Source organism: Bos taurus, chromosome 25 (genome assembly GCF_002263795.3).
Source record: "Bos taurus isolate L1 Dominette 01449 registration number 42190680 breed Hereford chromosome 25, ARS-UCD2.0, whole genome shotgun sequence".
Classification (NCBI taxonomy): domain Eukaryota; kingdom Metazoa; phylum Chordata; class Mammalia; order Artiodactyla; family Bovidae; genus Bos; species Bos taurus.
Genome location: NC_037352.1, coordinates 37,980,491 through 38,006,781, shown reverse-complemented (window position 1 = coordinate 38,006,781; position 26,291 = coordinate 37,980,491). Strand labels below are relative to the sequence as shown.

The following is a 26,291-nucleotide window of genomic DNA, read 5'->3' as shown; positions in this document are numbered from 1 at the left end:
GTTACTGACTGTACTGGAGGGAGAATCCCTAGTGTGTTGTCAGTTTTTCATAGAATCTTGTCCTGTTTGAACTCTGCCCGAAATGGAAGTAAGCATGCCCTCTGCAGGGTCCAAATGACGGTTGGTGGACGATATCCAGTGTGGACCTTCCACCCTAACCCTGCTCTCCACCTTTCTGCCCAGTGGGCTTCCTTCATTTACAGACTTAGGAGTCCTTAGGTGTGAGGAGACAGTCAAGTAATAATTATTGTCACTCATGTAACTGCTATGCTGGTGGACCTGAAAGATCTCATTTAATATTTGCAAGAACTCTGCAAATTGGGGTTCGAGAGGAAGGGAGGCCTTCCCCAGAGGCCCCCTGTACTAATCCCAGAACCCCTGAATACTTGCTGTAGGTGGGCAAAGGGGCTCTGCAGGTGTAAGGGTGGTGGGATGGGGGCGGCGTGCCCTGGGTTGGTTCTGTGGCCCAGTCTAGCTCATGTCTTCTGAAAAATGGAGAACTTTCCCCAGCTGTGCCAGAGAGATAAATGATGCTGATTTCGAAGATAGAGGAAGGTGACCTCTAGAAACCTGAAGATTCTCCCCGGAGCTGCCAAAGAAACCTGTTCCTTTTGGACGCCTCCCGAAACTGTGAGATGATAAATCTGTGTTGCTTTAAGCCAGTAAGTTTGGGGTAACGTGTTTATGGCAGTAATGAAAAAGTAACACCTGAGTTCCTGAGTTAGTCTTGTGTTAAAGCAAAGATACTTTCACTTTTCACTTTCATGCATTGCAGAAGGAAATGGCAACCCACTCCAGTATTCTTGCCTGGAGAATCCCAGGGACGGGGGAGCCTGGTGGGCTGCTGTCTATGGGGTCGCACAGAGTCGGACACGACTGAAGTGACTTAGCAGTAGCAAGGCGAAGATACAGGCTGAGAGAGGCCGCAGGGCAATTAGCAGAGGAGGGAAAACCCAGGTCAGTTGGGTTCCATATTGCTACCTGCTCTGAAGGGCAAAGCACGTGCTGCGGCCCCTTTAAGGTCGGGGCGGGGAGGGGCCCATGGTTGCCTGGAGACCGTCCGGGTCTGGACGCCGTGCTGCCTCCGTCCCGGCCGGATCCTCTCTGGGTCTCCACCGAGGTGGTTGCCTCCGGGGGTCCTGGGGTCCCAGTCGTGCGGCCCTCTTTGCGTCAGGGCTGGCGTGACGGCCAGGTTCGGCTTTTCCTCGGCCTCCGGGGATGCGAGCGGGTGAGCGGTGGGCGGGGAGGGCGGAGGAAGGGACAGGACCGAGCTGGGAGCCTGGGCCCAGAGAATGCGAGCCCCTCTCGTGCTAAGGAAAGTAAACGGTCCGTAATACAGCCTCAACTCAGGGAGAGCAGAAGATACACAAAAGTTGGTAAGAAACAGGCCACGAGAAAGGAAGTTTGCTTTATTAGTAGTTCAGACTTCGGTGGTGGGGGAGCGGAAAGCCTGTAGTAAAGACGAGTTTAGAAGCCTCAGCGTCTTGCTTCGCTGACATTCCTGAGGTGGGGGTGCAGGGCTGGAAAGGGTGATGGGGTTTTGAAGGAAGAGGGGAGCAGGACCATGTTGGTGAGAGCAGAGCCTGGGGGGTTGGGGACAGTGAGCGGAAATCAGGTGGCCAGAGAGTGCCAGGCAGGCAGAGGGCCTGCGGCAGCCACTGCTCCCCTCAGGCACAGGAAGAGGGGTCTTGGCTTGCCTTTTGGGACTCACCTCTGCCTCCTGCTTGATGTCCTGGGATGTCTTCAGTGGGGCCAATTTTGGGGGGCCACGAATACTATGGCTTTGGAGCCCTGGCCCTCAGCTCTGGGACCTTGGGCAAATGATTAACACAAGGTTTCTTGTCTGACATAGGAGGCCTCAATCTATTGTCATGCTGTCCCAGGGAGTAGGTAGCCGATGGCTGCAAGTTTGAAAATAGGAAAGTGACAGAATAATTGATTTTGTGAATCGTCTTATTTAATCCTTATAAGCAGACAAGTTACTGTTTTTTCTGTTTGACATCTGAAGCAGAAGGACGGTTGGGAAGGGGACGGTGCAGGAGCCTGGGTTCAGCTCCTGAGCACTTTGCCAGGGGGACGTACAGAGGTGGGCTTTTACAGTATGAACTGGTGGTAGGTAAGATTTTAGAGGTTAGGTTGATATTTTTTCCCACAAAGGGTTGTCTTTCTTACTGGAACACTATTTGAAAAGAAATGATAGGTGGTGGTTCCAATTTTAAAAATCTTAGGACAATGTAGTATTGAAATTGCTTTTTATAACCTGGTGCTACTTGATCCTTGTAATTAGTTTTTCAGGCTGTAGGAAGAGAATGATAATGACATTGGGGTTGTACAACTAAAATTGTAGGGACTTTCCTGGAGGTCCAGTGACGAGGACTCTGCTCCCAATGCCAGGGGCTCAGGCTCCATCCCTAGTCGGGGAACTGGATCCCATATGCCACAACTAAGACCCGGCTCAGCCAAATCCATAAATATAAATAACTTTTTAAAAAGACTAAAATTGTAACTATGAGTGAAACCCTCAAGTATTCAGAGACATAATTTTTATTTTTCAGATAAAACTCCCCAAGTCCTTGAAACGCACAGCTTTCAACTGAAGGAGTCATTGGATACTTATCTAAATAAAGTGAACCTTAGGTCTTCTAAAGGCCATGGTGAAAGAAAAGAAAAAAGCAGATAAAAAGGGGGACAAGTCTGCCCGATCTCCCTCGTCTCCCTCCGATTATCCAGAGTTTGCCAAACAAGATGGCAATGCCCCCAGGCAAGACGCGTCACCGAGTGCCGCGCCAGCACTGGACGTGCAGCCCAAGGACCCGGGAGTCAAGAGAGAGGTCAAAAGCGAGAGTCTGCCGAATGAAGATACCACCCAGTATGAAGAGCCCGTTCTGACCAAACTCATAGTAGAAAGGTGATTTTTTCTTTCTTTTAAATGTTTCTTCATGTACTTATTTGGCTGTGTGGGGTCTTTGTTGCAGCATGTGGGATCTTAGTTGCGGCAAGTGGGGTCTAGTTCCCTGACCAGGGACTGAACCCAGGCCCCCTGCACTGGGAGCCCATACGTAGTCTTAGCCACTGGACCACCAGGGAAGTCTTGACTTTTCTTTTTTCTTGAAAGGTGATTTAATGAGCTGCCTCTTCCACATTCCCTTGACTCCGACTTCCATGCTGTCTGTTTTCTGTCTGTGGATGATCTCTTATTATAGCTTTACTTTGCACCCCACTCCAGTCCTCTTGCCTGGAAAATCCCATAGACGGAGGAGCCTGGTGGGCCGCAGTCCATGGAGTCGCTAAGAGTCGGACACGGCTGAGCGACTTCCCTCCCTTCCTTCCTTCCATCTCCCTGCCGCTGCTGCTGCTGCTAAGTCGCTTCAGTTGGGTCCAACTCTGTGCGACGCCATAGACGGCAGCCCACCAGGCTCTCCCGTCCCTGGGATTCTCCAGGCAAGAACACTGGAGTGGGTTGCCGTTTCCTTCTCCAATGCATGAAAGTGAAAAGTGAAAGTGAAGTCACTCAGTTGTGTCCGACTCTTAGCGACCCCATGGACTACAGCGTACCAGGCTCCTCTGTCCATGGGATTTTCCAGGCAAGAGTACTGGAGTGGGGTGCCATTGCCTTCTCCGTCCATCTCCCTAGATGACTGTAAACATCTATGCCTTTAGCATTGTTCTGTCTCCGTGAGTTTTTGGTTCAAGTTTTTAATGCCCTACTGGACATTGTCCACTGATCTTGCATCCCAAAGCAAAGACTGCAGGACTTGAAATAACCACAGTCAGGATGTGAGTCTTAGCTCTAGGATGCCAGCCCCACTGCCGAACCTTTCTGAGCCTCAGGTTCTTAATGGGGGGAAATAAATGAGAATTCACACCTTGGAAGGTTTCTCTGGATGCTGCTGTTTCTCTCCCAGCTGTGGGTTCATCCCTTGGTCCCTGTTTCTCTTAGGGCATCACCATTTCCCTACATCCAGGCCTGAAGTCGTAGAACTAATGTCCTCATCATAGGTTTTCTAATATTTATTCTACTCTGGATTCTTGGAATACGCCCACTGTGGTCACGGCTGTCACAGGGCCATTTGTTTTCCACCTCACTCGCCTCAGAGCCTGGAGGTGAGCAAGGTGATAAAGTCACATGTTATCAGTTCAGAACTAAAAATCTGGGCACTGTTCTTGGCACCTTCCTTGCCCAAAGCCAGCACGTCAGCAAGCCCTATTGGCTCTACATCCAGAATATATCTTAAAAAAAAAAGCTTTAAAATTATCATAGTGAAATATACTTATTTTAAATCCTTTTACGTGTAAATCAGAGGCATTAAGTACACTCTCCACGTTATGCAGCCATCCCCACTGTCCGTTTCCAGAATGTTTTCACACCCCAGATGGAAAACTGTCCGGAATATTCCCAACGCTTTCATCTCTCTCGCCGCCCACTGGTCCCTCCCGGCAGCTCACTCTCCCCGCCAGTCTGTTCTCTGAAGCAGCCAGAGTGATCTTTTTAAGATGTAAATCTGGTCCTGTCCAACCCAGTTCTGAAAACCTTCTCATGATTGCTTCTAGAGCTTTGTACTTGATGGCAAGTCTTTATCTCAGCCCACCTGCCTGCCCACCCAGCTTCTGCCTCCCCTGGTCTCCCTCCCATCACTCCCCTCCTCGGTGTGGTCCAGCCATGCAGCTGAACTTGAGACGGCGGGCTCGTTCCTGCCTCAGAGCCTTTGCACCTGCAGTTTCCTCCTCCCAGGGATCCTCTTCTCAAGGTTCTTTGTTACCAGGTAACCTCCTCCTCATTCAGGGTCACAGTCCCCGATCATTTCTTTCACAAAAATTAAATGTGGTCTGGAATTATCTTATTCATTTGTTTCCTTTTGATTGTCTGTCTCTCCTCTTTGGACCATAAACTTCTGAGGGTAGGAACTTGTTCACAGCCCAAGCCCCAGTACTTAGAAAGGGCAGGCACACAGTGGTCCTGGGGGCGTGGGTGTGATGCTTGTTGGGGGAACGTGAGATATCGTTTGCACATCTTCACTGATACTCCTTTTTTGTTTTAATCCCCAGTCACTGGGGTTTCCTCACATGATTCACTGCCTTGAGCTTTATTTCACTGCAGCTATGAAGGGGAAAAAGTCCGTGGGCTGTATGAGGGAGAAGGGTTTGCCATCTTCCAAGGAGGCTGTACCTACCAGGTGAGTTACACGTTTTGGGACTGGGCAAGGCAGACAGTGTGGGGTGATCATCTTAGATTTGCGTCTTAGATTCCATCTTAGATTCCAGAAGGAATTGGAAATATTTAATGCCGATTTTATTGTGAACTCCAAGTATATATTTTAAGGCAAAAACATGACTCAATACAATTGAAATAATCATTTTAGATTTTTTTTTTCATTTTCCCAGTTTTAGATATTTTTTCCTTTTCCTGATTTTTATTTATTGTACAAACAACATTAAGGTCACTAAAGTAAATAACAAAGAGTAAAATTAAAATCCCAGCATCCTTTTGCCATAAATTTTTTCAGTTTTCTCTGTCCTTTTTATTTCCTGAATGGATGAATCAGTATTTTTACATGGGCATATTGATTTTGTAGATAACACCTTGAACCTTTTTTTTTACTTAGGACTACATTGCTGTATTGATGTATGCTTTTCATAAGTTAAAAGTTTGTGGTAAAATGTACATTAAATTTACCATTTAATAAAAAATATTTACTATTTTTTAGTGTAAATTTCAATAATGTTGGGCTTCCCTGATAGCTCAGTTGGTAAAGAATCTGCTTGCAATGCAGGAGACCCTGGTTCCATTCCTGGGTCAGGAAGATCCACTGGAGAAGGGATAGGCTATCCACTCCAGTATTCTTCCCTGGTGGCTCAGCTGGTAAAGAATCCGCTTGCAATGCAGGAGACCTGGGTTCAATCCCTGGATTGGGAAGATCCCCTGGAGAAGGGAACAGTGACCCACTCCAGTATTCTTGCCTGGAAAATTCCAAGGGCAGAGGAGCCTGGCGGGCTATATAGTCCATGGAGTTGCAAAGCGTTGGACACGACTGAGCAACTGAGGACATCTGGTCTAAATAATTAAAAAAAAGAAACTTTAAAGTTTGAAATGCAAAACCCAAAGCATATGAGTTTGAGTGGTAGTTTTCCAACAGCTTAGTTAGGAGAGGAAGGCTGAATTCAGAGCTCAGTTTAACAACTGCTTAGCACTGCCTGGTGTCAGTTTTAGGGACCTGAGTTTTTCTGGACTCCAAACCTTTTTAGAACCAGATGGACGCCAGTGTGGTACCAGCTCCCAGCTGGACCAGCATTTTGTGGAACACGGTTCCCTTTTAAGAGCTGAATCCCTGGGTGGCAGTTGTATGAAATCAAGATTGGGCCTAAGGCTTTGTTGTTCTGTTTTGAAGGGCATGTTCTCCGAAGGACTCATGCACGGACAGGGGACTTACATCTGGGCTGATGGATTGAAATACGAGGTAAAGCGTATAATATGTTGCAGTTCTAAACTAACTATGTAATTTAATGGTAGGTTCCCACAGGCTCCTAGCTAGTATCAGGGTCTCCTAACCACTGGGCGGTCCAGTGGTTAGGACTCTGCACTTCCACTGCAGGGGACCTGGGTTCGATCCCTTGTTGGGGAACTAAGATCTGGCCTACTGCATGATGCAGCCAAAAGGGAAAAAAAAAGATAGTTTCATAAAAATTGCTCAGCACATGGGTTAAAAAAATCCACAGACCCAAAGAATGGAGGTGACAAGTAAGTCGTTACGCTAGGGGCCCCTCTGTAAACTGTCACCAGTTTCCAGTTTTGTCTGTATATTTGTTCGGAGATATTCTTCAGCCTCTCCCACCTTTTATAAACAGAGGTACTTTATTTACTTACTTTTTATTTATTTATTTGGCTGTGCTGGATCTTAGTTGCGGCCTTTGGGATCTAGTTCCCTGACCAGGGATCGCACCTCGGCCCCCTGCATTCGGAACTCACAGTCTTAGCCATTAGGCCACCAGGGAAGTCCCAGAGATAGTTCATTATACCCTCTCTTCTGCCCCTTTATTTTTCTAGAGATCAGATCACATCCATTGACTGAGATCCATCGATTTTTACTGGCTACTTATGTTCCATGATATGGGTTTCACATATCCCATCTTGCTGGGCTGAGGGGAATATGTATTTTTAGATCCGTGTCTACACAGTGTGAGTGGGCCTGAAACGCTGCTCTGAAAATCACAGTTGCAGAGCTGCTAATGCAATGGTGTTTATAAGTCGTAATGAAAGTATTTAAAATGGAGGGCATGATGCACATATTCAAACAGCCAGGGGAGGGAAACAGGCACATCTGGGCCAGGTTGGCAGCTGAGTGGCCTGGGCAGTGGGAGACGGGGTTGGGCAGAGCGAGGGGAGGGCGTCCCCCATCACCATCATGGAGGGAAGAGAGCACCTGAGGTCCAGGGCGGCCAGAGGATTGGGTGCCAACTGCCGTTTCAGGCCAGGCTTTCCCAGGAACGCATCTCTTCCCCCAAACCCTGCCACCTGGCCTGGCCTCTGGTTCATTTATCATCTCTGGAAGGTCAGGTGGGGCTGATTTCTGTAGACATTGCCCCCTCCAACACACACACCAGGCCAGTCAGGAGGGTTTACGGGCAGGGTTCCTGCTCCCCCAGACGCGTCCTCAGGAAGGTCCCTGGCCTCCTGGGACGTCTGGTGGGATCTCACCTCCAGAGGCTCACGTTCCTGGAGAGGAACCCGAAGCCTCCGGGCTGAGGTGTGCAGGACCCTGTGCTGTGCACCCCTCCAGGGCTCTGACCACAGGGGATTATCTGGAAGGCACCCCCGGGGCAGGCGGTCAGCTGATGTGTCTGCAGAGTGTTAGAGTTTCCACCGGCCATCACTGAGCCTGGCTAATGGTCAGCAACTCCTGGGAAGCAGTGAATTAGCCTCCCTTGAGGCGGGTTGCAGAGTCCAGGGTTGCCAAGGCCAGGCTTGGGAGGCGCCCCTGCACCGTGTCCCCTGCTGGCTTCCTGCAGCTCTGTCAGCTCACAGCCTTCCCGGTCATTCATTCCGCCTGGGTTTCTGCTCCATGCCAGGACCCGGTGAGGGAGGCTGGGCTGTGCGGGGATGGGAGGAGGGGGCTGGGGGCTCGGGGGGTACTCAGCCGTTGCCTTGGGAGGAAAGGCTGGCGTGGTCTCCGTGTGTCCAGGTGAGGGATCTCCCCGCTTGCTTCTTTCTGATGGCCGTGTTGCCACAGGGCGACTTTGTGAAGAACATCCCCATGAACCACGGCGTCTTCACGTGGCCAGATGGCAGCACCTATGAAGGAGAAGTGGTCGGCGGCATGAGGCACGGATTTGGCATGTTCAAATGCAGCACGCAGCCCGTGTCCTACATCGGCCACTGGTGCCACGGCAAAAGACACGGAAAGGTGGGCGAGGCAGCCACACACGTGACCACGTCCTCACTCACAAACTGGAAGCATGAGCCCGACTTTATGTCTTACCGAAGATGTTGTAAGGATGACATCTTCCACATCCTTTAGATGCCATAAAATCATACGTTTTTATCTTTACCTTTTTAAAAAACCAGTTTTATGAGGTTTGATTTTTTTTTTTAAATGATATTCCTTGTTCTAGGGCTCCATTTATTATAATCAAGAGGGCACCTCTTGGTATGAAGGAGACTGGATACACAACATCAGAAAGGGCTGGGGGATAAGATGGTAGGTATCTGTGGTCTCCTCCCCTCCCCTGCCATGTTTCAGGTGCTAGCAAAAAGCATTTGTGGCCCCAGATAGCTTTTCCCTGAGGCTATTTAAAGATAAGGTGTAGAACTTACAGAGAATACATTTGCTGTATAAGCAGGGTGGAATATTTAGACTCAGCTGATGGAACCAAATATTTTGGGCAAAGAAATAAAATATCTGGGGCAAAATGTTAACCAATATTTTGGTTTTAATTATTTTAATTAAATATTTAAATTTTAATATTAACCAAAATATTAACCATAATAGTATAGGGAATTGTTTTTAAAAGATTTTTTTTTAAAAGCGCTATTCTTATCCACTTTGTCAGATAATTAAACAATCAAAAGATTTTATACAGTGATCTGTTCTCCCCCCCACCCACCCTCCACAACCCCCACCCCTGGGAGAATCGCTTTTGCAAACCTCGTGCCTGTTGACTGAATTTAAATACAGGGAAGACTGTATGGGCACAAGGGCTGGATTTCTTCAAAGGCGTTTAGGGAGAAAGTTTAAGATAAAGTCCTTAAGGTAAAGGAACGTGAGATAACTGGTTTTAATTGTTTGGTCTGTGGTCCTAGTTACAAGTCCGGGAACATATACGAGGGTCAGTGGGAGAACAACGTGCGCCACGGGGAAGGTAGGATGAGGTGGCTGACGACTAACGAGGAGTACACCGGTCAGTGGAAGCACGGGGTCCAGGTACCAGCCGGTCTTAGCGGAACATACCCAGAGGCAGGGCTTCCCTGGTGGCTCAGCGGTGAGGAGTCCGCCTGCAATGCAGGAGACGTGAGTTCGATCCCTGGGCCAGGAAGATAACCTGGAGAAGGAAATGACAACCGACCCCAGTATTCTTGCCTGGGAATTCCCACAGACAGAGGAGCCGGGTGGGCTACAGTCCATGAGGTCGCAAAGGGTCAAACACAGCTGAGCGACAGAGGCAGCAACCCAGCGGCAGACGCTCTGCGGACTCTCAGTCCGGGAATTGTTTGTTGGGTATCGTGTGGCAATCTGAAATTCAGGCAGTGTTAAATTTAGAAACTCCCGTGATGATTACTCGGCTAAATCAGCCTTTTAAAATTTTTCAATCTTCTTTTCCTTTTTCTATCATTTGGCCGTGCCACATGGCATATGGGATCTTAGTTCGCTGAGCAGGGATTGAACCCATACTCCCTGCAGTGGAAGTGCAGAGTCTCAACAACTGGACTGCCAGGGAAGTCCCTAAATCAGCCTTTTTTTAAAAAAAATTACTGAAGTATAGTTGATTGACAGTTTTGTGTTAATTTCTGCTGGATAGCATGGTGATTCAGTTATCTATCTCTCTCTATATATATTCAGTTATATATATTCTTTTTCATATTCTTTTCCATCATGGTTTATCACTGATTACCGAATATAGTTCCCTGTACACTAACTACAGTGGAAAGTTATTGTCTGTTCATTCTGTATGTGATGGTTTGCATCCGCGAATCCCAAACTCCCAGTCTTTCCCTCCCCTACCCCTTCTTCCCCTTGGCAACCACAGGTCTGTCCCGTGAGTCTGTTTTGTACATACAGGCATCTGTGTTGTATTGTAGATCGCACGTATGATCTATATCATACAGTGTTTGTCTTTTTCTTTCTGACTTCAGTCCAGGCCCTGTCGTCTCTAGGTCCATCCATGTTGCTGACGGCATTATTATTCCATTCTCTCTATGGTTAGATCAGCCTTTTAAAACGTGCTGTTTTGTCAGCATCTAGTTTGCTCTAAAGGTCTCGCACACAAATTAGGTTCTTTGACTGGTAAATTCATCAGTCCCATGAGTCCTGTGACGACTGAGTCTGTGTGACTCCAATGCCCATGCTTTTTGCCCCTTCAAATGAGTCCCTGCATTTGATTCATACCTTATTTAAATAGATTCAGGTAAAAAGAGGAACTGTTTTGAGTATTTCTCATGGAAATTTGATTCTTTTCAGAACGGCCTTGGCACACACACATGGTTTCTAAAGAGAATCCCCTACTCCCAGTATCCTTTGAGAAATGAATACGTAGGAGAGTTTGTGAACGGATACCGCCACGGCCACGGAAAGTTCTACTATGCCAGTGGAGCCATGTATGAGGGAGAGTGGGTCTCCAATAAAAAACACGGCATGGTAAGTACAGACCTGTGAAGGTTGCATCTTAAAGGTTATGTAAAGGCATGACTTTCTCTACCTAGGAAACTGTATTAGCCATTTTGTGTAGGCTAACTTACCGATTTGTTAAGATGATTGTGTGGTGTGTTAGTTACTCAGTCATGTCCAACTCTTTGTGATCCCATGGACTGTAGGCCACCAGACTCCTCTGTCCATGGAATTCTCCAGGCAAGAATACTGGAGTGGGTTGCCATTCCTTTCTCCAGGGCATCTTCCCAACCCAGGGATTGAACCTGGGTCTTCTGCATTGCAGGCAGATTCTTTACCATCTGCACCACCAGAGTAATTTCTAACATATCATCAATTTCCTGTATATTTAGAGTTTATTTAATTTGTGGTGTATGTTAGGGTGGTTTTGGTTGCAAGTAACAGAAAATCTAACTTAAATCTTTCTCTTCCATCCATCCATGTCTCACCTACCATGTCAGCTTCATTATTATGCTGCATTATTATTCCTCCCTCATGACTGCAAGATGGCTGTTGTGGTTCCAGGCTTCTCGCCTACATACCCCACTAAGTAGAAGGAGAGAAGAAACTCCTTTCGCAGAAATTTTCCACACATGTCTTTAGCTTTACTGAGCTGAATTGGGTCATTTGCCCACCTCTGAGTCAGACTAACTATTGGCCTGGGTTCGACAAATATCAAGATTAGTCCCCATTCTGTGATAGGCACCTCTGCTGGTCATTATTTAATAAGCCACATTCTGTGACCTAGGGGTGCTCAGGGTTATGGAGAGACGGTGGGGGATATACAGAGAGAGGAGAGGAAAATGGGAGTTGGAGAGAGGATCTACACGGTGACCTGAGACTCTATGAGCCTGACTGTGTGTGAACTAAGTGCAGATCTTAACAAATGAAAGCCTCCTATTGAAAAGATATTGATGTAAATTTATCAATGGTTTCTAAAAATCTTTCCCTAAGCTGGAAACAGCTGTCTTTCTCTCTGCAGGGCCGATTAACCTTCAAGAACGGGCGTGTGTATGATGGCCCGTTTTCCAAGGACCACATGGTGGCGTTTCCAAACCTGGAAGGGGAAGTGATGAGCTACCCGGACTCGACTTCAGAGTGTGCCTTCGGGTGCCAGTGGTGCAGGCCCTCCGCCAGCGCCGGTAGGAGCGTCCGCTTCCCGCTGGAGGAGGCTGATGAGTAACGCTGCGTCAGACTTAAAGTGTTGCTCGCTCACTCGTGTCCGACTGTTCGTGAGCCCGTGGGCTGTAGCCTGCCAGGCTCCTCTGTCCATGGCATTCTCCAGGCCAGAACACTGGAGTGGGTTGCCATTCCCTTCTCCAGGGGATCTTCCCGAAGCAGGGTTCAAACCCTGGTGTTTTGCATTGCAGGCAGATTCTTTATCACTGATATCAAAACATGTACCTATTATTTCAGAAGAAAACACAAGTTTCCTGTGAGCAACTGTTGTCTTTAAAAAAAAAATATATATATATATATATGTATATATATATGTAAAAGATTTATTTATTTGGTTGTGAGGGGCTTAGTAACAAATACAGGATCTTTTGTTAAATTGGGACATATGGGACTGAAATCCCTGACCAGGGGTCAAACCCCAGCCCCCTGCATTGGGAGTGTAGAGTCTTAGCCGCTGGACTACCAGGAAGTCCCCACAACTGCCTTCTTATAGGTTTTTGAATACTCTTGTGTCACACTTTTGCAGAAAATCATTTTGACATAACGTTTGAAACATTTCAGTGTTGCTTTTCACAATTAATCCCCTGTATTTGCCTTCATTTGCTAGAAATCATGAGAAAGCTTGATGGCAATGAAAGTAATTCCTTGTTAGGCTCAAGCCTCGAGCTGGATCTGAGTTTATTGCTGAAAATGTACCCTGAGAGAGACCAGTCAGAAGAAAAGAAGCAGGTAAAAACCTTGTTAGAAATATGTATATATTTTGGGGGCTTAAATCTTAGCAGACTCTCCATAGTCTTGGGAAGATACTGTTGATGACTGCTGTTCTGTATCAAGTATCTTTTATACAACTGGGAGTCACTTGGCTTAAATATCCTCTTTTATTTAAATATCCTCTTATATCTTAAGATATAATTAAATATCTTAATTTTCCAGGATCCCAAGTGAGTGAGCCGGCTTCCTGAGAAAAAGGAAGTTCGGATGGAAGGACCCAGTGAATTACCCAGAGCTTCCCGGGTGGCTCAGATGGTAAAGAGTCTGCCTGCAATGCAGGAGACGTGGGTTCGATCCCAGGGTTGGGAAGATCCCCTACAGATGGATAGTGGCAGCCTGGTCCAGTATTCTTGCCTGGAGAATCCCGTGGACAGAGGAGCCTGGTGGGCTACAATCCACAGAGTCACAAAGAGTTGGACACAACTGAGTGACTACCACTTTGACTTTCACTTTTTTCCCAAGGGTCAGTCAACCCCTGCCCTGCTGGCTTGGTCTGAAGGCCAAGGCTGTGGTCACCTCACTCTGGAGGACATTCGTTCTGCTGTGTGTTGTCATAGGCTGCTGGCATTCAAAAGAACTTCAGACCCTTAGAAATTATTCACAATGTTGAAATATTTAGAGAAAAAATTTTGTGGAGCTGGACCTCATTTCGTGAGCATGTGTCTAATCCCAACCGGCTGTTTACATCTGAGGATTGTGGACCGTGAAGTCCGACCCACTCTTCAATTTGCCAGAGCTCAGTTCAGGCACCGGCCCTCCAGGCCTCTTTGTCCTTGACTCTGTCTCTTGTCCCTCCCTGGCTCTGTTCTGTAAGGAGACTTCCTTACTGTATATGTGTCTTGTGATCTCGACTAGACTTTAAGCTTCCTGAAGAAAACTCCGTGTCCTCTAGAGCAGTGTTTTCAATAGGGCCAACTCCACTTGTTTATCCAATTGAGTTGAATTTTCAAAGGCAGGAGTTGATGCTGAGAGTGACACATGCCTGATGGAGCCGCCCAGCTGGGACTTCCCTGTCTCCATAGGGACCCCAAATTCTATTCATCACATTTTCTGATTTTTTTTTTTTTTAAATTTCGGAGGGTGACGCATGGGACACAAGGTTTGGGGAAACAGGATTCTGTGTAGGCTGCAGTTCTGTGGGTCTGAGGAGTCTAGGGGCAGCATAAGGCCACTGAGGGCCTGGGGAAAATGATAGATGGTGAATGGGGACAGAGCGGGTGCGAGTAAAGCAGCGGATGTGACTGTCGCCTGTCTCAGGCTTTCAGTGTTGTGTGGCATGTTAGTTGTATGCTTTTCTGTCTGCTGCTGTTCAGGTTAAGGAGTTCCTTTCTATTCCTAATTTGCCGAGGGTATTTATCATGAAGGGGTATTAACAGTTTCTGCCAGATGCATTGGTGTGATTATGTGGTAGGATGAATTACACTGATTGAGTTCTCACACGTTGAACCAGCCTAGCCATTGCAGGATAAACCCCACTTGGTGCTGATGTATTATTCTTTTTTATATATTTCTACCTTCAGTTTGCTAATTAAAAAAAGTCTTTATATTTTTGGCCACGTGACTTGCGGGATCTTGGTTCCCCGACCAGGGATCGAACCCCTGTCCTTGGCAGTAAAAACACGGAGTCCTAACCACTGGACCACTAGGGAAGTCCCTGGCTTGCTGTTATTTTGTTGAGGATTTCTGTGCCTGTGTCTACAAGGGATATTGCTGTGTGTGTGTGTGTGTGTGTGTGTGTACACACTCAGTTGCTCAGTCGTATCCGTCTCTTTGTGACCCCATGGACTGTAGCCCGCCAGGCTCCTCTGTCCATGGGATTCTCCAGGCAAGAATACTGGAGTGGGTGGCCATTTCGTCCTCCAGGGGCATCTTCCTGACCCAGGGATCTGCGGGGAGCGAGCTCCGCCCCTGGCAAAGGTCATGAGGAAGGAGGCTTGGCATACGCAAAGGCGGGATCGAGCCTCAGGAGTCTCCCTGGAAATTCTCGAGCAATCTACCCCCAAAACCAGAGTCTGCCTACTTTCTGCTTTGTGCTTTCACCTACACCTCTGACTTTACGGGGGGCTATCCCCCACTACCTCTCTGAAAAAAGAGTTAGCTTACAGCTCCAGTTAATAATTCCTGGGTGTGACAGTGTTTCAACCTACAAACTCCCTTGGAAGTCCTCTAGCCTGCCTGAATAGGTTTTTCTGGCCACATGTGATTGCTCAGAGCCTCCAAACTGTGAGAGGCATGAGATGTTCTAAACTGTCTAAATACAGATTCCTTTGAGCAGTTCAAAGATTGATTAGAAATTGTATTGGTGAAGGGATTTTCACTTGTTGGGCCAATGTTTGCTGCTAAGTCTCCATATCCCTTACCTGCTGTGTCCCTGGCAGTGTATTGATTAATATATTTGGTGTAAGTAGTAGCTTTAATGTTTGTAACCTGGGACCCTTGAGTTAATTCTTTTTCTTGTTATAGCCCACCACACCTTTGCTCTGTAGGAATGCAACTTTATCTAATGCTTTTTGGAGACTGGCGCCTGACTTTATTTTTTTTTTTTTTTTGGCACCTGACTTTAGAATAATCACCTTTAGAGAAAAAGGCCTCCGGGCCAGAAGATGATGCAAATCACCTAAACTTTTGCATATGATAAATTTGCAGGAAGAAAGCCTGGCTTACTGCACGACTCTACCCCTTCCCCCATTATCCTCTATGCATAACTTAAGGTATAAAAACTACTTTGGAAAATAAAATGCGGGCCTTGTTCACCGAAACTTAGTCTCACCATGTCGTTCTTTCTCTTACCTTCTGGCTGAATTATTCAGCCTCTTTTCTCCACTGAATTTCCTCACTGAGCTATCCTTATTCTATTACTCTTTATATCCTTAATTAACGTTTAATTAAGCAGTTGTTTCCTGATCCTTGCCGACGCCGTCCCCGCTTCGAATTCCCTGGATCCACCGGGGCTGGACCCCGGCAGGGATCGAGCCCACGTCTCTTGCATTGACAGGCGGATTCTTTACCACTGAGCCATTGATCTGTAGACGAGAGACTTTTGTTGCTGCCGTGGAGATGGCATGAAACAGGGTAGAGTAGGACAGAGCTGTAGGGAAGTAATTCCACTGTCGAGATGACAGCATGTCTTCCCATTCTCATTCGGAATGGTTAGGGAGACTGTAACATCCCCTGAGCTCTTACAGTGAGTGGTAGGAGGTGACTGCTACTGCATGTGTGACCTCATTTAATTTAGAAAGCAAGTTTTCTTTTACCTTCGTTCTTATCAGGTCGGTTGGAGATTTGCGTGGTTTTCTCTTTTCAGGTAGAATACGCTATCTTAAGAAACATTACGGAATTAAGAAGAATCTACAACTTTTATAGCAGCCTGGGCTGTGACCGCTCCCTGGATAACACCTTTCTGATGACAAAACTTCACTTCTGGAGGTTTCTCAAAGACTGCAAGTTCCATCACCATAACATAACCCTTGCTGATATGGACAGGGTGCTCGGTGGTGAGTATTCCAGGTCCTTCCTGTCTGGTTTAAAGGGTCGTATAATATCTCAGCACCTTGAAACCAGTTAGGAAATGTTGAGGGAGCAAGGAAGGCACATGTCTGGAGAGGTGTTCCAGAAAGCAACATGTGGGCTTGTCCCCAAGATACTTAAAATGCAACTGAAGAGAGAATCTAGTAAAATAACAGCAGTAGTTGAAGACCATCCATAGCAGGGTCAGCAAAGTGAGTCCATGGGCAAAATCCAGCCTACTGGGTGTTCTTGTAAATAAAGTTTTATTGGAACATAGCCATGTTCACTTGTTGATGTCTTGTCTGTGGTTGCTCTTACCCTGCAAAATTGGACCTGAGTGGTTATGGCACAGACTCTGGCCCAGAAAGCCTAAAATATTTACCATCTGGCTCTTTACAGAACATGCTAGCTATACAGGTAGCATACAGGACATACACGGTAATGCCCTTTACCACGTCAGTACCCACCAATCCCCGGACTGTTTCCTTGAAAACCCACCGAGCCTCCCTCAGTGACTCATAATTAAATATCTCTGTGACAGAGTATGCTGTCCTATACATATGCATATGTCCTCTGAGCTATAGTTTTTATTAAAAAAAAAAAACAAAAAAACACCAAATTGTAAGGTCAGAAGCAGAGAAGATCAGGGAGGGCTTGGAATAGCCTAGAAAAGGCTTTAGGTAATTTTAGGTTGGGCTTGATTTCAGGCTAAAAATTTTGTGCAGTAAAATTAACAGTTTTGAAGGTTTTACTCCCTACAGCTGAACTGTGGGAGGCAGGTTCGAAGGTCTCGAATTACCTACTTGATATAGCTAATATCAACCCTGGTGGCTCAGATGGTCAAGAATCTGCCTGCAATATGGGACACCTGGGTTTGATCCCTCGGTCAGGAAGATCCCCTGGAGGAGGAAATGGCAACCCACTCGAGTATTCCTGCCTGGGAAATCCCATAGACAGAGGAGCCTGCAGGGCTACAGTCCATGGGATCACAGAGAGTCAGACACATTTGAGCGACTAATACATGTACATCAGGCAAATGTATGGGCAGCGCTTACCAATGGCGCTTGCTCACTTGCTGTTCTTTGTGTGTGTATCAACTGCAAATTTTAGTTTTTGAAGCATACTTCAAACCCAGTAAAAATTAGCAGCGTTAATCACGTAGCCCACCAGGCTCCTCTGTCCATGGGATTCTCCAGGCAAGAATACTGCAGCAGGTTGCCGTTTCCTCCTGCAGGGGATCTTCCTGACTCAGGGATTGAATGCACATCTCCTGTGTCTCCTGCATGGGCAGGTGGATTCTTTACCCTCTCAGCCATCACATCCTCTCCAATTTTCTTATTTTAGCCAATAACAACATACCAGTGGAAGAAATTCACTCTCCATTTACAACTTTACTTTTGAGGACATTTTTGAATTACCTCCTGCAGCTGGCTTACCACATTCATCACAAAGAATACCAGTAAGTTCTCCTTCTGGGCCCCTGTGATAGGATGAGGGTTGAGCGAACCGTCACGGTTGTCACAATATTGTTCTCTTTTCTCTGATATTCATGATTATTTTTCGTACTCTTGAAGTATAAGAAACAAAAATTTCTTACAAACACCAGTCACCCAGACCATGAGAAACAAAATTAAAAATTGTGAAAACCCTGCCGATGCAGGTCACGTGTCAGTTTTGCAAATAGCCCTCAAGTGTTTTACTCAGAAATAGTCACCACCAACTCTTCCTTAGAATTTCCTGTCTTTCTCAGAGCAAATTTGATACTTATCCTTTTTTTTTTTTTTTTTATAAAAACCTTTGATTTTGAAATAATTTTGGACTTTGAAGAGTGTGGCCAAGTTAACACAGACAATTGGTTTATACTCTGCATCCTGCTTCCCCAAATGATTAGGTCTTACAGAATCACGGTGCACTTCTTAAAATGAAGAAATTAACATCGCTACCGTTTGATTAACTGAATTCCTGAGGTTTTCACTTGTCTGTTCCAAGACCGAATGCAGGATCCCACTTTGTGTTTGTTGTTATATCTCCTTTCTTGTTGTTCAGCCACCAAGTCGTGTCCAGCTCTTTGTGACCCCATGGACGGCAGCACGCCAGGCTTCCCTGTCCTCCACTATCTCCTGGAGTTTGCTCAAATTCATGTCCATTGAATCGGTGATGGTCTCCAACCATCTCATCCTCTGCCACCCCCTTTCCTTGTCTTTAGTCTTTCCCAGCATGAGGGTGTTTTCCTTTGACTTAGCTCTTTAGTCCCCTGCAACTGTGATAGTTTTTTTTTTTTCGTCTTTTATGACCTTGACACTTTGGAAGAATATCGATCAGTTATTTTGTGAAATGTCCCTCGATTTTGCTTTGCTGATGTTTTTCTGTCATCACTCTGAGGTTATGGGTTTGGGGGAAGAATACCGTCATATCAGGGGTACGTGACATCAGTCTGTCTCATCATTGGCGATGTTACCTGTGAGCACGTGACTCAGTGCTGTCAGCCAGGTTTCTCTAGTGCAGACTTACTGCTCTCCCCTTTCTGTGCTCGGTCTACTTGTTAGAGAAGCCAGTTATGAGGTCACTCGGCCCTCCAAGAGCGGGGGATTAAGTTCCATCTCCTGGACGGAGGAGTGATGATGGTTTCCTTTTAACCGCAGAGACCGAAGCCCGTCGCTCTTTCTGTGCTTTAAAAAACTGATGAATGAGAACATCCGCCCCAATGCCTGCCGTGTAAAAGGTAAATACAGAGCCCGTAGGATTATATGGACCTTAAGTGTTTCCAGCGTCGAGTTCTGTAACCATCGTTTTGAGTGTTGGTGTTTCCACTCCCTCTTCAGGCCGTTTATTCTGTGAGGCCCAGCGGACCCTCTATTCAATGACTTACGTGGACAAGTGCTGGGAGATCTACACGGCGCACTGCAGACCGAACGCGGCCCCTCCGCACGAGCTCACCATGAGCACGAGACACTTCCTCTGGATGCTGAGGGTAACCGCGCACGGTGCATCGTGGCTTTCTGTTTGTAGCCGTTTTTGATTTTAATTTAGGAAAGGCAAAGTAGTCTAGCTGTGACGTGCAAGGAACAAGGGAGTGGTGCACCTGGGCTGTCCACCCACAGGCAGGACTGTGGCATGCGAAGGCTGATGGGAAACTCTGTGCATGAGCGGTACCGGTCCAGGAAGCGAGCCGGGAAACCGCCCCAGCTCCCCCGACCCCCTCAGCCCACTGTCCATACACCTCTTCTCCAGGATGTTCAGGTTTCCAGCGGAGGAGTTCTCCTAACTCTTCATGCCTGGGGACATGAACCCAGCTTTCTGGGTTCTTAGGACAGAGTCTGGAGGGAAGGGTCGGTGTGGAGGGAGGGCCCTGCCTACACGCATTTTCCCCTCGTCCTCGTTTTCAGCAGGACTGTGACATTTTTAAAAGTACATATATATATAGCTGTTTGTAGTCAGCAGCCATTATGATTTGATTCGCTGTTTCTTTTACAGAGCTTTAAGATGATAAATAAAGAATTGACAGCAACCAAGTTTGTGGAGGTCATAGCAGAGGATAATCCTTCCATGTATGATGGAATCGACAGTAACTTTGAACTTGAGGTTTGTAAAGAGGTGTCACGAACGGCCCAGATCCAACTCAGGCTGTTTGTTCTGCCTTGGGTTCCAACAACCAAAATTCTGTCTCCAGCACAGCCACCTCTCTGAGTCCAGGTCTGACCACCTGGTCACACCCACCAGACTCCTGCCTCCGAACATTTGTACTCGGTACACCCCTTCCCCAACTTTCTTTTTTTTTTTTTTTTTTGGCTTATGTAAGCCATTTCTTGCCTGTAGTTCTGAAGGCTGGCATCAGAGAGGTGCTGGTGGGCCTGGTTCCTGCTGCGGGCTGTGGCAAAGGGTCGCCTACAGGCCCCTCTCCTTGGCCCGTCGTGGTCATCTTCTCTCTGTGTGCCTGTCTTGGGGCCACAGTCTCCGTCTTCTTATGAGGATGGCTGCCATATTGAACTGGGGCCTACCCTAGCGGCCTCAGTTTAGCTCAATTATCTGTAAATATGAGGATACTGGGGCTTAGGACTCCCAACCCCTTTTCCAAGGAGTCGCAGTTCAAACCACAACAGTCTTCCTTTCCCAGTCTACCCCTCACCAACTCATGTGATTCTTCCATGCAGAACACGGTCACGCCATCTCAGTGTCTCTTAGCCATTCCAGTGTCAGCTGTCACAGGAGCCACTTCTCTCGTTGTTCAGGAAAAGAGGAAATACTTCTTATACTGACAGTCCTCAATGAGTGAATATACAGTAACATGTTCCCATCAAATAGAAAAGTGACTTCAAGACCTAAGGAGAGAACATACATCCTCATAGGTCTCTTAAAGGCTGTAGTTTTTACTGCAAACCGGTGTGCTCCCGTGGCATCCGAGTGTTGAACAAGGTGGCATTTCCTGGAGAATAGAGACAAACACTCATAAGAGCCTCTGGCCCACCTCGAGTTGTGTGAGGATTGACCCTTTTATATTTCCTTACATTTCAGCTGGTTTTCTTGGAATTCTTTGAAGCTCTATTAAGCTTCGCCCTCATCTGTGTTCCTGAGCCACCAACTAAATTCTGTTCAGATTTCCCAAATGATGACCTGTCTGTTAACAAAGCTGGAAGCACTTACCCAGTGACAGCTCAGGTAACAGATAATATCTTAGAATCGACAGAATAAGGAAGGGCTTTATTCTGGAATGGTTAAGCTGTCATCAGAACTATCTTGGGGTTTTGTAACCCTTCAGGAAAGAACTAGTGAAGTCTTAAAGTATTTATTTATTTTTTTTAATGTATTTATTTATTTGGCTGTTGCAGCATGTGGGATCTAGTTCCCCAGTCAGGGATCGAACCCAGGTCTCCTATATTGCGAGCTCAGAGTCTTAGCCACTGGACCACCGGGAAAGGTCACTTACGTTATTTATTTTGTAAGTTAGGGGAAATGTATTTCCTGGTCTTGACGCAGGAAGCAGACTCCTAGCCACGCTAGAGGAGCTCCGTCACAAGCGTCAGAGTGCCTGCCGACACCCTTGGGGGCAGGGAGCACTGGCTGGAGCCCGAGGCTTACAGCATCTGGGGCAATGGGTTCACAGGTGCGGACACGTCCGTACTTACCGTCACGGCACACTTTAGGTGTCGTTTATCGTGAGTCAGTTATACTGCATTAAAGGCCTGTGCATCTCCATGGAAACCAGAAGCCCTCTTGTGTGTCTGTCATTGGTCAGAACACCCAGAACAGGAGTCCAAGCGCAGTAGCAAGCCAGGAGTCCGACATTCAGTTCAGCAGCACCAAGTCATCTTCGAGCAAGTTGGGAGTCCTGGTCGACATCAGCAAGATAAGGAAGTCAGAGGTGTGTATTGACAGGCAACCGGGAAGACAGCCAAGGCTGCAGTATCGGCCGTGGGCACGCACTGGCTGTGCGGTGAGGGCGCCTCTGGGGCCAGGGATCTGGCAGGAGCAGGAAGCCTGTCCTCTCATGGGCTTTACCTTCTGGGGAAGAGAGGGACGTCGTAACACAGGGACAGGAAGAGGGGACGCCTGTGGGGTGTTCTGCCGGTGCCACGCACTTGCCAGGGTCCTGCTCATCTAATGCCCAGACGCCCGGTGGGTGCTGCCATCAGCTCGAGAGAGGGGCTAGGGCACAGAGAGGCAGGGTGGCTCACCCAGTGTCACAGAGCTGCTAAGCAGCGGCGCTGGGGCAGTTCCGCTCCAGGGTGTGCGCCCGCTACTGCACTGCTCTGCTGCTTCACACTCGGAGGCACCAGGGATGTGACGATAAGCGGGGCGGCGGTGGAGGCTGAGTGACAGGGTGGGCGGAGGGAGGGTCTTGGGAGGAAGTGACCCCTGAGTGCAGCCGGCGGTCAGCGGAGGGAGTCTGTCCTGTGTGGAGGCCCTGAGGCGGGAGTGCGTCTGTGTGGCTGGGCGGGAAGCGAGGCAGCAGGTGCAGCCACGTCGGGGCGACCCAGGAAGATGCACCGGGGGAGGCAGCGCCCAGCCAGGGGCACCTGGCTGGAGAGAGATGGAGGCCCGCGAGCAGGGCGGTCAGTCGGCTCCCAGCCACTGAGCTGATGACAGACCCGTGAGGAAGTGCTTGGGATTATCTGCCGGTGTTTTTTGAGTGCTGCGGAATTTGAGAGAGAAAGAGAAGGCAGGGAGGATTCTAAGATTTCTTTTGGCCTGAAGAACTGAAAGGACAGAGCTGCTGTTTATCATGAAGGGGAGGACCAGGGTTCGACGGGGAGAGGAGTTTTGGGGAGGAAACCTAAGGAGCTGGGTTTGGACACGTGCTAACTTAAGGTGCCTGAGGAGATGTACAAGTGGTGACAGCAACGGGCAGCTGGAGACAGTTTGGGGTTCGTGGGCGAGATCTACTGGAGGCAGAGATGTGCATGTATACAGCATGTGTGAGGTAATTACAGCCACTGAGAGATGGTTAATAAACATTCTCCCAACAGACCAGGGTGGTGTCCAATCTTTGGTTTCCTGGGGGAGGAGCATGCCAGTGGATACAGTAGCTCTGTTCTTCATTTCCTTAATAGGGCAAATATGCAGGTTAAAAAGTCAAACTAGCACAAGGATATCAGCCTCATGAATACTTTTCTGATTATTTACAACATAGAAAATCAGTTAGTCTATAATGATGCAGAAGTCATATTTTGCTTTATGATTTCTTTTTAAAATTTTATTATTTTTTTTATGTAAAAGCCTAAAATCAAGAAATCTGTAAGTGACGGAAAAACTTCCAAAGTGAATTTTAAATCTGCAGGAAAAGGGCTGACCTTCCTTTTATCTCAAAGTGGTGAGTATTTTAATTCTAGAACCTTGGTACTAGCAAGCTGTTGCTTGTAAATGACATCACGGTTATAAAAAGGTACAGGCATGTCAGCACCGCGGGGAGCTGGCCTCGGGGTGGCGGTAGGTGTGGGTGAGACGCCTGGAGTGCTGGGGGCCTGGGGGCCGCCTGGTGCCCGTGGCTTGCTCTCTCCGTGGATTTGCCTTTTCTGGACACCTCATATAAACGGAATCATCCGTCTTTTACGCCTGCCTCTTTCACTCACGGTTGCCTTGGGATTCATTCACGTGGTAGCGCGTATTAGTATTCTGTTCCTCTGTATGGCTGAGTAGTATTCCGTTGTGCGGCTCTACCCCATTTTTACCTCCTCTTCAGCTGACGGACACTCGGGTGGTTCCCAGTTTTGGCTGTCATAACGAATGCCGCTGTGAACACTGCTGTGCCAGTCTTTGTGGCTGTGTCCCTTCGCCCTCAAACTCTGGCACTGGCATCAAGGCTCTCCCCATGTCTTCCGCTCTGGGCCCTTCACAGTGGCTCCTGCGGGGGAGGCTGGTCTGGTCACAGAGCCCTGCGTTTCCACAGGACCTGCGCCCTTACTCCTCTCCCATCCCCACCGTCAAAGAGCCCAAGCAATGGACACAATCAAAAAACAAATGCCGTCTTGACAGATCCCCAGTCTTACTGATATTACAGAACTATCCAAAGCATTATCCTCCTGGAATCAACTATTTTAAACACATTCCAGAGTGGGTGGGTGCTGCCTTAGTAGATGTGAAGGTATATTCCTTATCAAGTCAGTAATTTTACCTACCTTCTTACTCAATCCTAAAATCCTTTAAAGTTTTTTCTTAAAACTGCCTTTAAAGACAATGTAGTCAAAAGCCAAGGGTTTTTTTTCCCTTTCTCTGAAAATATGGGAATGTTGTAAGTTTTCTAAGATTTTAATTTTAGAAAACCGAAATAGTTAAGCTATTTTAGAAAAAAATATAGGTACCAGGAGGCCTGAAGGAAGTGTTGACCATCATAGCTGGGGTCAGCTGATGCCATCCTTGTTCTGGGGTGGGGGTCCCTGAAGCATTTTGCATTCCCTTAACACCCACAAGCCCATGAGGAGCACAGCGTCACCCTTATGGGGGACGAGGACACTCAGCCCACCACAGGCAGTGACAGAACCGGGAACGGGAACGCACACTCCCAACGTTACTCAAGACTGTATCAATGCTCATTTCAATCAGCCTTTCTTGCAGGGAAAAAAGAAAAACACAAGGATGAACAAAAGGAAAAATTCAACATATGGATCAGTAATATGTACGTCTTTTTTGTGAACACTCTCTTCCAAGCACATAAACATGAAGAAACCCTCAAGGAGAAGGTAAAGGAAAACAGGCTGCATAATGAAGCAATGGCCCTTCAGAGGAAGATGGAAAACGAGGAGCTGGAAGCAAGGTAACTTGATAAACACCTCTTGACTCCCTCCCTCCCTCCTGGGTTCTCGGTCATCTTTCTTTCCTGTCCTCTGTGGCAACGCTGAGCTTCAAGACCAAACACTTTCATTAAAAGGCTACGATGTCAGGGACTTTCCTGGTGGTCCAGTGGCTAAGCCTCTCGCTCCCAACGCAGGGGGCCTGGGTTCGATCCTTGGTCAGGGAACTAGATCCCACTTGCCACAACGAAGACGTGGTGCAAGCAAATAAATTAAAAAACAAAACACACACACACACACACACACACACTCACGAGTCTACAACTTCCAAAGCGCGGCATGCCCTCGTGTGGGGCTAAGAACCTGTTCTGTCCTAAGGGAGCGACGACGCCCTTGGCCCCAGGCATCCACAGGGACACAGCGTGACACAGACCCAGATCGCCCCGGGTCACATCCCAGCCCCACCACTTATTACACCGGGGTGGCCAGAAAGTCTGTCCCCGAGTGCCTATTTCTGCCCCTGTGGAGGTGGGGGTGACCCCTCGTAGGACTGCTGTGAGGACTGAGGTAGCGCATGTTTCTGAAACAGAACAGTGATTGGGGCGTGGTGAGCGTGCAGGCATGGCCGCAGTGTCCAAGCTCAGCCCCACACACAGGTCAGTTTCCAGTGCGGATGCTCACCTGTGAAGGGCATCACGAGCCCACTGGCCTGTGGAGGAGAGTGTTAGACTTAAGAACTATCCGCTACAGCAGGACTTTAAAAGGGTTGCGTACTAGCCAAGTTGCTGCAGACAAGTGCTTCACAAGTCACCTAAGATGTGTGCGAAGTCTGAACTGACGAGATGTCGACGGCATGACTTTTTATTTCAGGCAAAGTGATGACAAACACTGCTGAGATCCAGGAATGGACTACTGTACACCACACGACAGCAGAAAACCTGCTGAACAAAATGATACTTTCTTGTGTTTGCTTCTTGTTAGGCTAAACAGCTTGAGAGAGGAAGAGGCCAAAAGACAAGACTACGAGGTGGACATCACCGTGATCAAGGAACCGGTGGACGCCCCCTCCTCGAGTTTCACACCGAGCCCCCCGAAAGAGGACACAGTGGTGTCCAGCAAATCCATCACCAGCAAGAAAAAGAAAAAGTAGACGTCACTCTGTTTGTAAACGAGCCACAAGAACAGGCAGGTGTGAAAGGAGGACGCCCTGTCAGAGTGTTTCTTGAAGACTGGGGTTTGAGCCCGCTGGGTTTAGGGTTTCTATGTGGTTGGATCACCGAAATGCGTTTTGACAGCTGAGCTGAATGAAATACACACATGGGGGTATTGAATGAGCGTGTATTCATTATGTTTCTTTTTTCTGAATTAAATATAGCACTGGTGATTAAACTTAGAATCTGATCAAACCTACTAGAAAACAGCGGGAGCAGATGAAGCCCTTTACACGCTTCTGCAGCCCCACCCTCTCCAAGCCCGCATGCCTCCTTTGCCTCGGGAACCGCCCCGGGTCCACAGCCTACCTGTCCTTCAGGTGCCACCTCTCCCGTGGCCTTTGCCCTGGTCCTTCTCCACCCGCTCCCACAGCATAGCGAGCAATGCTGCACCGACCAGAGGCCGACCAACAAGGATGGAGAGCCAGTGGCACAGCTGGAGGTTAACCCAAGACCTGACGTCTCTGTTAGGAAAGTGTCACAGCTAACAGTCCTGTTAAACTTAAGAGGAACCACCCAAAGCATAAGAATACACCTAAAGC

General features: G+C 47.7%; 1 protein-coding gene across 11 annotated transcripts; it reads left to right on the top strand.

Annotated features, from left to right (window-relative positions):
* Positions 1-26: 26 nt before the first annotated feature.
* On the top strand, positions 27-25,927 carry RSPH10B (radial spoke head 10 homolog B (Chlamydomonas)). 11 transcript variants are annotated; one of them, XM_024984777.2, is made up of 20 exons: positions 27-957; positions 2,556-2,908; positions 5,099-5,174; positions 6,387-6,455; positions 8,226-8,399; positions 8,608-8,693; positions 9,296-9,416; positions 10,671-10,847; positions 11,839-11,998; positions 12,643-12,764; positions 16,111-16,300; positions 17,658-17,772; positions 18,956-19,035; positions 19,136-19,284; positions 19,788-19,895; positions 20,826-20,969; positions 21,547-21,672; positions 23,028-23,121; positions 24,456-24,561; positions 25,520-25,927. In XM_024984777.2, exons 2-20 carry the CDS (start codon positions 2,652-2,654, stop codon positions 25,686-25,688), a joined length of 2,523 nt encoding a protein of 840 aa, XP_024840545.1. In that variant the 5' UTR covers positions 27-957; positions 2,556-2,651; the 3' UTR covers positions 25,689-25,927. The 11 variants fall into 11 exon arrangements, with proteins under 11 accessions (XP_024840545.1, XP_024840542.1, XP_059737228.1 ...); XM_024984774.2 differs by having other exon boundaries at positions 24,363-24,561; XM_059881245.1 differs by having other exon boundaries at positions 24,351-24,561.
* Positions 25,928-26,291: the final 364 nt, after the last annotated feature.